At 39.8% G+C, this 12,329-nt stretch overlaps 1 protein-coding gene across 2 annotated transcripts in view; it reads left to right on the forward strand.

The window, feature by feature from the left end:
* Positions 1 to 12,329, forward strand: part of LOC105980206 (MOB-like protein phocein) — a 34,493-nt gene that overhangs the window by 16,548 nt on the left and 5,616 nt on the right. For both annotated transcript variants that reach the window (XM_013008964.1, XM_013008938.1), the window contains 5 exons: positions 2,753 to 2,815; positions 5,333 to 5,433; positions 8,226 to 8,268; positions 8,411 to 8,497; positions 11,438 to 11,517. In XM_013008964.1, coding sequence (XP_012864418.1) covers positions 2,753 to 2,815; positions 5,333 to 5,433; positions 8,226 to 8,268; positions 8,411 to 8,497; positions 11,438 to 11,517 — 374 coding nt within the window. The remainder of the gene's footprint in view (positions 1 to 2,752; positions 2,816 to 5,332; positions 5,434 to 8,225; positions 8,269 to 8,410; positions 8,498 to 11,437; positions 11,518 to 12,329) is intronic.

Here is a 12,329-nt window from a genome sequence, read left to right on the forward strand (position 1 = left end):
CCCATGAGACTCTTATCTCCAACAAACCACTCGAAAACTGGAAGTGGCATTGTGGCTCAAGTGGTAGAGTGCTCGCCTTGAGCTGAAGAGCGCAAGACCAGCACCCAAGCCCAGAGTTCAAGCCCCATGACTGACCAAAAAAAAAAAAAAAAACAACTTAAACCCATCACCTGTAAAACTAAGAAGTTGATGCTGAAGGATGTGGCGCAAGTAGTGAAGTGCCTGCCTAACAGGCAATAATCTCAATAATGACAAAAGGGGGGAAAAAAGGATAGAAAACTAAGATGTTAATAATACAGTTGAATTGTATTTCTCTGGGTTTTCCTATCTTCTTACATCCTCTCACCCCAAAATGTGATTATTGTTTTTCTTTGTTTTTACCATAGAAGCAAAAGTATGGCTTTTCATTTTCTTAACCTTTTTACATGTTTGTATACACTTGAGTAGTCTTCCATTTTTTTTCTTTCATTAAAGTTTTTGAAGATGTATGTGTGTAATGGAAGTGGAGCTGTGGCTCAAGTGCTAGAACACTGGCCTTGAGCAAAAAGCACAGGGACAGTGTGCCTTAAAACTGGCACAAAAAGAGAGAGAGGAAAAAGTTTGTGAATATCTAAGATACAACCTGTATTGATTGATTAAAGTTTATAGGTAATTGATTTACTACTACTCCTCCACCCCCACTTTTACTCCAGAGACATTATTGGGGGATAAAATATATGTCAGGAATTGTGTAGCCTATTAAGAATACTTAGGGAGACAGGTGCCGGTGGCTCACACCTGTAATCTTAGCTACTCAGGAGGCTGAGATTTGAGGATTGAGGTTCAGAGCCAGCCTGAGTAGGAAAGTCCGTGAGACTCTTATCTCCAGTTAACCACCCGAAAACTAGAAGTGGCCCTGTGGCTCAAGTGGTAGAGTGCTACTCTTTAGCAAAAAGAGGCTTTAGGGACAGTACCCGGGCTCAGAATTCCAGCCCACTACCGTCGAAAACAAAAAGAAAAAAGAAAAAAAAGAAAAGAGAAAAGAATACTTAGGGAAACGTTGCTGAAAAATCAGTCAAATGGAAAGGTTGTTATTTAGGGAAATGTCTATAAATTCTGTTGTCTGTAGAGGAATCAGAAGTAAGGTACTCCACAAAAATATAAATTAAATAAGTAATTATTAGGGTTCCTCCCCTCGGCTCCTCTTTGTTAGGGACCAAACCCAGGTCCTTGCTCATGCCTATCATTTACTACTGTGGTAACCCTAGTAATTTCCAGCCCTAGATTACTCCCTTCCTTCCTTCCTTCCTTCCTTCCTGTCTGTCTGTCTGTCTGTCTGTCTCTGCTGGTCCTGAGGCTTGGACACAGCCTGGACACTGTCCCTGAGCTTTTGTGCTTAAGGCTAAAACTACCAATTGAACAGCTCCGCTTCTAACTTGTTGGTTAATAGGAAATAAGAGTTACAAGGACTTTCCCACTGGCCTGGCTTCAAATTGTGATTCTCAGGTCTGAACCTCCTGAAAAGCTATGATTACAGGTATGAGCCACTAGCAGCTGGCTAATAACATACTTTTAAACATATTTCTGTTTGGAAATTTAGAACTTTATCATTGGAATAATGATTTGTCGAGTACTTAATGGAGCTATAAATTAGCTAATAATGCTAGCTTTTTAGGTAAAAAATGATTTAGGTTTTTGGCGTCTGGAGATTTTTTATTTTTATTTTTGGATAGTGTGAACAGTATTGGTGTTTGAACTTAGAATCTTGCTTTTTTGCTCATGGCTGGTCCTCTACTACTTTTTTTTTTTTTTTGGTACAGGTCTGAGGGCTTGAATTCAGGGTCTGGGCGCTGTCCTGAGCTGCTTTTGCTCAAGGCTAGCACTCTACTACTTGAGCCACAGCTCCACTCCAGCTTTTTCTATGACTTGGACTTTCCTGCTTCAGATAGCTTTGAACTGAGATCTTCAGATCTCAGGCTCCTGAATAGCTAGGATTACAGTGTGAGCCACTAGCAGCCTGCTGGCCCTCTGCTTCTGGAGTTACACCTCTAGCCTGGCTTTGTTCTAGCCTGGCTTTGTTCTACTTATTTTGAGATGAAATCTCAAAGACTTTTCTGCTCAGACTGGCTTCAAGTTTTAGGTCTCAGATCCTCAGATCACTGCCTCCTGTATAGTTAGGGTTACAGGCATGAGCCACTGGTGCTTGGCTAGAAGATTTTTTTCTTTCAGTGTAACTTTTTTGGGGTGTTTTGCCATCGTAAGTGAAAAAGTGATTGACATCTTTCTAGTTAAATGATACATGAAAAGTTAATGGGAACCATATTGAGAGATTTGTGGTTGGAAAAAATTATAGTTTCATTTTTAAAAAACTTAGTATTCATTGAAGACTATGGATTAAAAGTTCCTTTAATTTATTTCATTGGTAATCATACTGTAACGGTCTTTTCTTCCTTTTTTTTTTTTTTTTTTTTTGTCAGTCAAGGGCTTGAACTCTGGGCCAGGGTCACAGCACCACTTCTGGTTTTCTGGTAGTTAATTGGAGATAAGAGTCTCACGGATTTTCCTGCTCTGGCTGTCTTTGAACCATGATCCTCAGATCTCAGCCTCTTGAGTAGCTAGGATTATAGGCATTAGCCACTGGGGCCCAGCTTTTTTCTTCCTTTCTAATGTGAACTTTTTTTTTTTTTTACTGAGAGTTAACAATAATAACATTAATGCATTATCTGTGTAACTGCAATTTGTATGTGCTTTAATCACAGTTTTATTTTTATAGGATTTCTATAATTGGCCTGATGAATCGTTTGATGAAATGGATAGTACACTTGCTGTTCAGCAGGTAATGAAAAGTTTTTTAAAAAAGTAATTCCATTAATCTAAACATTGTACCTCTTTGGCATACTTAAGTATTGCTAGATTTTTCAGTATTCCACTGAGTTAATGAAATGCTCCTTAAACCTTAATCAAGACTTTTTTTTTTTTTTTTTTTTGGTCACGGGGCTTGAACTCTGTGCCTAGGTGCTGTCCCTCAGCTCTTCAGCTCAAGGCGAGTGCTCTACCACTTGAGCCATAGCGCCACTTCCGGTTTTCTGGTGGTTTATTGGAGAGAGGAGTCTCATAGACTTTCCTGCCCGGGCTGGCTTTGAACTCCATCCTCAGATCTCACCCTCCTGAGTAGCTAGGATTACAGGCGTAAGCCACCAGTGCCCGGCTCAAGACTTTTTTTTTAAACTCATGGCTTCTAGCTTATTAGGCAGGCCTTTTAACACTTTAGCAACACCCTTTATTCCATTTCATTGTGCTTTAAGATAATGTTTAAAGCTTAGTCATACTTAAATACATTGTATTTTATTTTATTTTTTTGTCAGGGCCTAAACTCTGGGCCTGGGCGCTGTCCCTCAGCTCTTCAGCTCAAGGCTAGTGCTCTACCCTTTGAGCCACAGTGCCACTTCCGGCTTTATCTGCTTATGTGGTACTGAGTAATCAAACCCAGGGCCTCATGCATACCAGGCAAGCACTTTACCACTGAGCCACCTTCCCAGCCCTTATTCTATTTTTCTTATTAGCATACTTTAGCTGTACAAGGATTTCCTTGTGACATTTCCATGCATGTGTACAATAGAGTATATTCTAGTCAGTCTCCTCACACACATCACTCTCTACCTCTTATTCGACTTGATACAATTTCAAGATGTTTCATTGTTCTAGTTATACTAGCTAATAATTTTTTAAAATTTTCATTATTATTATTTTTGCCAGTCCTGGGGCTTTAACTCAGGGCCTGGCCACTGTCCCTGAGCTTCTTTTGTTCAAGGCTAGAATTCTACCACTTGAGCCACAGCGCCACTTCTGGCTTTTTCAGTGTATGTGGTACCAAGGAATGGCCAGGACTTCATGCAAGCACTCTGCCTCTAAGCCACCTTTCTGGCCCCTTACTAGATTTCAATTTGCAATTAGTGTAGAATGATGAGTAATAAATAGGAATAGTATACTCATTTGATGACTAAACCCTGATAACTTGTTTCTCACATTTACATTTTAATTATCAGTAGTTCTTAACTATTTGCCTCTAATCTATGTAAATGCTAAAATACTTTGAAGTTAGCTAACTATTGATAGTAGTCTTCTGTAACAAGTTTGGTTCAAAAAGCCTCTTAGACATTCTTTTGTATGAAGAGGAGCTATGACTCAAGATGGTAGAGTGCTAAGCCTTGAGCAGAAGGACTCAAACAGCAGCCAGGCCCTGAATACAAGCCCCACAATGGACAAAAAAAAAAAAAAAAATTACTTAATAAGTCTGGTACTGCTGTTGATGCCTGTAATCCTAGCTACTCTGGAAGCTGAGATCTGAGGATTGAGGTTTAAAACCAGTTCAGGCAGACAAATCTAAGAGACTTTTCTTTCTAGTTAAACAGTGAAAAAGTAGGAGTGGAAGTATGACCGGAGTGATTGAATGCCAGCCTTTAATGAGAAAGCTACGTGAGAGTTTGAGGACTTGAGTCAAGCCCCAGTACTGGCCCTAAAAACAAAAAACTACAGGTGATGCTGGCTCCTGAATCCTCCTCCTTCAGCCTCCTGAGTAGTAGGGTTTCAGGTGTCTGTCACCCTGCCCAGTTTGTTTATTAAAAAACAACAAACTTTTATTAGATTAGTATCCCATATAAGCATTCATTTAAAATGTGTAAATCAGGGGCTGGAAATATGTCTTAGTGGTAGAGTGCTTGCCTAGCATGCATGAAGCCCTGGGTTCAATTCTTTAGTACCACATAAACAGAAAAGCTGGAAATGATACTGTGGCTCAAGTTGTAGAGTGCTAACCTTGAGCAAAAAAGTGCCCAGACCCCGAGTTCAAGCCCCAAGACTGGTACTAAAATGTGTAAATCAGTGATTCTCTTCTGAGTTCACCATAATCTAATTGTATAACTTCTCATTCACCCATCTTCCTTAGTAGTCATCTTTCCTCTATTCTGCCTTTCTTCTCCCCAAGGTTAAGCAACTACTAATCTGTTTTCTATCTTTAGGTTTGTTTATTCTTGACACTTCATATAAGCAGAATCATCTAATGGGGGCATAATTACATTTACATAGTATGCATTTTATGTTCATGTGACAATTTTGAATTACAGTTTGGATTCCAGTTTTAATCTTGCCAAATACTCTACAATGTTGTTGAATGGAGATAGATAAGGGTTACCACTCTTCTTCTTACCTACTTGTTATGATTCTAAATTTGGTTTTCTTTTTAGTATGTAATCCAAAAGTTGAACCATAAGAGCCATTACATATTCAAAAGTTATATATATTTAACATGGTTTATTATATAATATTTTAACCTTAAGAACTTCTTTGTTTATAGTATATTCAACAGAACATAAGGGCAGATTGCTCTAATATTGACAAAATTCTTGAACCACCTGAAGGCCAAGATGAAGGTGTATGGAAATATGAACACTTAAGGTATGTCTTTATGATATGTCAGATAGTAAGGGCATAAGTAAAAATATGCTTTACTAATGATAATTACCAATCAAATAAAACTTTATGTGACTAAAGATAAAAAGCCAAATTTTAAAGCTTTTGTGTCTTTTTTGGGGGCAGTTGTGGGGCTTAAACTCAGGATCTGTATGCTGTACTTGAGCTCTTTTGCTCAAGGCTAGGCACTCTACTACTTTGAGTCACAGCTCTACTATCAGTTTTTGAGTGGATAATTGGAGGTTAGAGTCTCATGGGAACTCTTGTGCCCAGGATGGCTTCCAACCTCAATTCTCAGATCATAGCCTCCTGAGTAGCTAGGATTGCAGGCATGAGTCACTGGCTCCTGGCTTTTGTGTCTTTTTTAAATTTCTTTTTCAGTACTAGGGATTGAACCCAGGTCCTTGAACATGGTAGGCAAACATAGTATCACTTGAGCTATATTCCCAGTTTAGTTTCTGAAATGGGATCATTTTTTTTTTTTTTGGTTGGTCATAGGGCTTGAACTCTGGGCTTGGGTGCTGTCCCTGTGCTCTTCAGCTCAAGGCAAGCGCTCAGCTCAAGCAGTAGTGGTTTATTGGAGATAAGAGTCTCATAGACTATTCTGCTCAGGCTGGTTTTGAACCTCGATCCTCAGATCTCAGCCTCCTGAGAAGCTAGGATTACAGGCATGAGCCACCGGTGCCTGGCTGGGATCTTCTTTACTTTGCTCAGACTCACCTCAAACTTAAGATCCTCCTGCCTTTTCCTCTGAAGTAGCTGAATTTTGTGTCTTAGAAAGATTTGTTTTCTATTAGCTGTTTTCACATCAACTTATACTGCAAAGTCAGTTGTCAGAAAGAGATTTGGGCTCTGTTAAATTTTTACATACTTATTTCTTATGTATGTATGTACATATGCATGCTTATACTGGGACTTAAACTCAGGGTCTCACATTGTCACTTGGCTTTTACACTTATGGCTGACACTGTATCACTGAGCAAATAGAACCGAACCATTGCTCTAGTTCTAATACTTTTTGTGTGTGTGTGCCTGTAGTGGGACTTGACCTCAGGGCTGGGTGCTGACCTTTTGCTCAAGGTTGGTGCTCTCCCATTTGAGCCACAGCTCCATTTCTGGCTATTTTTGGAGTAGTTAATTGGAGATAAGAGTCTCAAGGTTTGTCTTCTTGGGCTGGCTTCAAATTAGGATCTCAACTTTCTAAGTAGCTAGAATTACAGGCGTGAGCTCTTGGTGCCTGGCTTAGTCATGTCTCTAAATTGTGACTGTGATACTTCCATTTTCAATAACTTTATTTCTCATCTGAGGATCAAGCTCAAGAAAGAAAGTCTGTGAGACTCTTATCCCCACTTAACTACCAAAAAGCTGGAAGTGGTGATGTAGCTAAAGAGGCAAAGCACCAGCCTTGAGAGAAAAAGCTAAGGGGCAGTGCCCAGGTCCTCATTCAAGCACCAGGACACACACAAGAAAACAACTTTGTTTCTCAAAAAAATGAATAACTTTTATGTCTCTATAGATGACCATCTCTAGGTTTAGTAGCTGATAAATTACTTATGAGCAGTTATTTCTGATCTTTTAGTAAATATAGATTAATTATAATCTTAAAATAAGACATGTTTGTGCTTTTCATTATTATTATTCATTATTATTTCAGTCCTGGGGCTTGAACTCAGGGCCTGGGCACTGTCCCTGAGCTTCTTTTGCTCAAGGCTAATGCTCTACCACTTGAGCCATAGTGCCACTTTATGCATGGTAGGCAAGCACTCTACCACTAAAACACCTTCCCAGCTCTTATTATATCTTACTAATGAGAAAAATTACAAGACAGATAAGTAGATGGAACTAACTTTGTTGTTACTGTACTGGATTTGAACTCAGGGTCTTACACTTAATAGACGGATGCTCAACAACTTGAGTCAAGCCCTCAGCCCTCTTTGGTTTTAGTAAATTGCTGGAAGGATTTTTAGAGGAAACATGTATTTTGACTGTTATATTTTTAAAAAATGACTTAGCCAGCCACTGGTGGCTCTGTTCTATAATCCTAGCTATTCAAGAGTCTGAAATCTATACAAGAAACTTAGCTCCAGTTAACCAGCAAAAAGCTAGAAGTAGAGGTGTGACACAAGTGGTAGATTGTTAACCTTAAGTGAAAAAGCTAATCAAGAAAGAGCACAAGGCCTGGTGCTGGTGGCTCACACCTGTAATCCTACTTACTCAGACTAAGATCTGAGAATCACAGTTCAAAGCCAGCCTGGGCAAGAAAAATCTGAGACTTTTCAATCAACCACTAGAAAACTGGAAATGGCACTGTGACTCAAAGTGGTTGAATGCTAGCTTTGAGTAAAAAGCTGCTCAGAGGACAGTGTCTAGACCCTGAGTTCAAGCCCCACAACTGACCGAAAAAAAAAAAAAGCACAAAGTTTTGACTTCAAGCCCAGTTCCAGCATAAAAAATGTAAATCTAGGCTTTAAACCTTGAATTTTAGATCTCAGCCCTCTGAATAGTTAGCATTACAGGCATCAGGGCCCAGCGAGATTTCTTTCTACAGTTAATATCTTAAACTGAAGGTATCTTAAATACCTTAAACTTAGTATATGAAACTTAAAATATTAACTGTAGAAACAACAATTCGTGGCATAGTTTCAGGATTAATTGAACCCCTGAATTTGCAACTAGCTGGGCAGTGTAGCAAGACCCCATTGTAAATAAATAAATGACATTATAAATAAATAAATGGAATAAGTGTAATTTCTTAACTTATATTTTTATATTTCTAGGCAATTCTGCCTTGAACTAAATGGACTTGCTGTCAAACTTCAGGTAATACTTTGTGAAATCTATAACTGAAGATTCTGTTTTTTTTTTTTTTTTGTAATTTTAGGCTTTACATAGAAATGTTTTTAGCTCTTATAACCTTTTATATTATTACTTTACAAATTAAGAAATTAACTATTTTTAACAGAGTGAATGCCATCCAGATACTTGTACTCAGATGACAGCAACTGAACAATGGATTTTTCTTTGTGCAGCTCATAAAACTCCAAAAGAGGTGAGGATTTATGAAGTCTTATTTTGTCTAATAAAATCATTAACTAGCCTAGATTTTCTCAAGATACTGATAGACAACCTTTTAGATGTTTTAATTCACTGTTCACTTTTGCTTTTTTTTTTTCCCAATAATGGGGTCTTAGGTTTGGATTCAGGATGTCATGGTGCTTGGCAAGTACTCTACCAATTGAACAATGTCTCTGGCCCCACTTGTGATATTTTAAATAATATTTGTGTTGTTTTTCTTACTGAGTTTGTTGGGCCTGGCACTGTCCATTAGCTTTTTTGCTGAAGGCTAGTGCTCTACCCTTTGAGCTATAGCTCTACTTCAAGCTTTTTGCTGGTCAATTAGATACAGGAATTTCATGGACTTTTCCCCCAGGCTGGCTTCAAACTGAAATCCTCAGGTCTCAGCCCCACTCCTGGTCTTGGGGCTTGAACTCTGGGCCTGGGAGCTGTCCCTGAGCTCTTCAGCTCAAGGCTAGCGCTCTACCACTTGAGCCACAGCCCCACTTCCAGTTTTCTGGGGGTTAATTGGAGATAAGAGTTTCATAGACTTTCTTATCCAGGCTGGCTTTGAATCTCGATCCTCAGATCTCAGCCTCCTGAGTAGCTAAGATTACAGGCGTGAGTCACTGTGCCCAGCTTCTCAGTCTCCTAAGTAGTGAGGATTACAGGTATGAGCCACCAGTGCCCAGCTAACACTTTTTTTCTTTTTTCTTTTTGGCCTGTCCTGGAGCTTAAATTCAAGGTCTATGTGCTGTTCCTGAGCTTTTTTTTTGTTGTTGTTAGTGTACTACCACTTAGCCACAGCTTCATTTCCAGCTTTTTTGGTAATTATTTGAAGGTAAAAGCCTCATGGACTTTCTTACTTGGGCTAGCTTTGAATTACAATCCTCAGATCTCAGCCTCTTGAATAGCTAGGATTACAGGTGTGAGCCACCAGTGCTTAGCTAACAGTTTTTTCCTTTGCAATACTGTGTTTTAATTGTTGTTGTTGTTGTTTTTGGGGGGGGGTTGTTGGTTGTGGGCCTGAACTTTGGGCCTGGGCACTGTCCCTCAGCTCTTCAGCTCAAGGTTAGCCCTCTACCACTTGAGCGCCACTTTCGGCTTTTTCTGCTCATGTGGTGCTGAAGGATCGAACCCAGGGCCTCATGCATGCAAGGCAAGCACTCTACCACTGAGCCACCTTCCCAGCCCTGTGGTTTGAATTTAAAACCTACAGGAGCTCTGTCTGACTTAAGCCATACTCCAGGCCTGCTATGACACTATTTTAAGGTATATATTCTAATCACGAATTTGCATTTCTAAATACCAGCTTCAATCTCAGCACCTGAAAAATATTTTTAAAATACTGAGTAAAGCTAAAGTCATTTTTCTTCTAGTTGTGTGTGTGGGGGGGGGGGGGAAGGGGGCCCAGGGAGGGAGGATGGGAAGGGATGGGAAGGGGAAACAAAGCAGGAGGCTACAATGCTTGATAAGAAATGCACTCATTATCTTGCCCATGTAATTGTAACTCCTCTATACAGTATTTTCACAATAAAAAATAAATTAAAAAAATAAACTTTAATATATTTACTGATTTTCCCTGAGTTAGTATATTTCATGGTTTGTGATAAATGGAATAGGGTAAGACCAATTTATTAAATTTAAAGATACTTCAAATTTTTATGTTAAAATTTGAAAGATTTAAGAAGAAAGTTACTTAGAGTGCCAGATTGGTGACAGGTGCTAGAGGACAAAAAGGGGTGTTTGGGGATTTTTTTTGCTGGTCCTGGCACTTAAACTTGGCCTGGGTGCTGTCCATGAGCTTTTTCTGATTAGTTTATTGGAGATAAGAGTCTCACGGGCTTTCTTGCCCAGGCTGGCTTTGAACTGAGATCCTTAGATCCTAGCCTACTGAGTAGCTAGCATTAAAGGCATAAGCTACCAGTGCCCAGCAAAAAGGGGTGTTTTCTAGGCTGTAAGAAAGTAGAGGATCCTGGAGATAGTCATGAAGGGAAGGAGGCTTCCAATAGGCTTAGTGAAGCAATCAGTATATCTGGAATAGTCATTTTGAGTTCTTCCTACCTCTATGAATTTTTTTGCGGGGGAGGGGTTGGTTGTGTGGCTTGAACTTGGGGCCTAGGCACTTTCCCTGAGCTCTTTGTTCAAGGCTAGTGCTCTAACACTTTGAGCCACAGCGCTACTTCCAATTTTCAGATGGTCAATTGGACATAAAGAGTCTCAGACTTTCCTGCTCAGGCTAGCTTTGAATCATGATCCTCAGATCTTAGCCTCCTGAGTAGTAGGATTATAGATGTGAGCCACCAGCACCTAGCTCTAACTCCATGATCTTTTCTTTCTTTTTTTTTTTTAAGTCGTGGAGCTTGAACTCCAGGCCTGGGCGCTATCCCTTAGCTCTTTAGCTCAAGGCTAGTGCTCTACCACTTAAGCCACAGTGCCACTTCTGGCCTTTTCTGTTTATGTGGTGCTGCGGAGTCGAACCCAGGGCCTCATACATGTGAGGCAAGCACTCTATCCCTAACTCCATGATCTTGATTTAAGTCATTGACTATTCAAAGCCTCAGTTTCCTCAGTTATATAGTCAGAGGATTAGATTAGATAATTAGGTTCTTGGAGCTGGAGGTATAGCTCAATGGTAAAGTGCCTGCCTAGATAATTGGGTTCTTCTTACTTTAAACATTGTTTTCCTCTAGGGTTCAGTGTAGAATGAAACTGGGAGACTAGATGATGTTATTCTAATGTCTGATCTTATAGATTATTGGATAATGAAACTTTATTGATATAACATATTTTATAGTCATTCTGGAACTATAAGGGACTGCTTTTTATGGCTAAGGCTAAGCTCCTGTCTTTAGAATGAGATACCTATATCATAATTACAGCCTAATCTAAGATGTGAAACTTTGTTGATGGACTTTTTTTTTCCCTTCTCTAGTGTCCTGCTATAGACTATACTAGACACACACTTGATGGTGCTGCATGTCTTCTGAATAGCAATAAATATTTTCCCAGCAGGTAAACCAAACTTACAAACATAATATTAAATTCTTTGAGCTTCATTTGAAACTAATGTTAGTTTTGTTTTTGTTTATTTGCTGTTTTTGGGGCTTGAATTTAGCACCCGAGCTCTGTCCCTGAGCTTCTTTGTGTTCAGGGCTAGTGCTGTACCACTTGAGCCACAGCATCACTTCTAGCTTTTTCTGAGTAGTTTATTGGAGATAAGAGTGTCTAGGACTTTCTTGGTCTGGCTGGCTTCAACTGTGATCCTCAGATATCAGCCTCTAGAGTAGCTATGATTATAAGTATGAGCCACTGGTACCCAGCTAGCTTTTTTTTTTTTAAAGCAATGCTATAGGGCTGGGAAGGTAGCTCAGTGGTAGAGCGCTTGCCTTGCATGCCTGAGGCCCTGGGTTCGATTCCTCAGCACCACATAAGCAAAAACGAAAAAAGCCGGAAAGTGGTGCTGTGGCTCACAGTGGTAAAGCGCTAGCCTTGAGCTGAAGAGCTGAGGGACAGTGCCCAGGCCCAGAGTTCAGGCCCCATGACCGGACCCAAAAAAAAAAAAAGCAATGCTATAATTGGCTTGTTTAAATTATTCAAGTTTTGAAATTAGGATTGTGGTTAAACTTGGCTTCCAAAGTTCATAGATCAAAGTTGAGTCAAAGCTAGTCACTGATACTATGTGCCATGCCCCATTTTTCTCCCTCTCCGGTGCCAGTGGCTCATACCTGTAATCCCAGGTACTCAGAAGGCTGAGATCTGAGGATCATGGTCCAAAGCCAGCCCAGGCAGGGAAGTCTGGGAGACTCTTTTTTTTTGGGGGGGGG

This window comes from Dipodomys ordii, unplaced genomic scaffold (genome assembly GCF_000151885.1).
Source record: "Dipodomys ordii isolate 6190 unplaced genomic scaffold, Dord_2.0 Scaffold1, whole genome shotgun sequence".
In the NCBI taxonomy this organism is placed as follows: Eukaryota; Metazoa; Chordata; class Mammalia; order Rodentia; family Heteromyidae; genus Dipodomys; species Dipodomys ordii.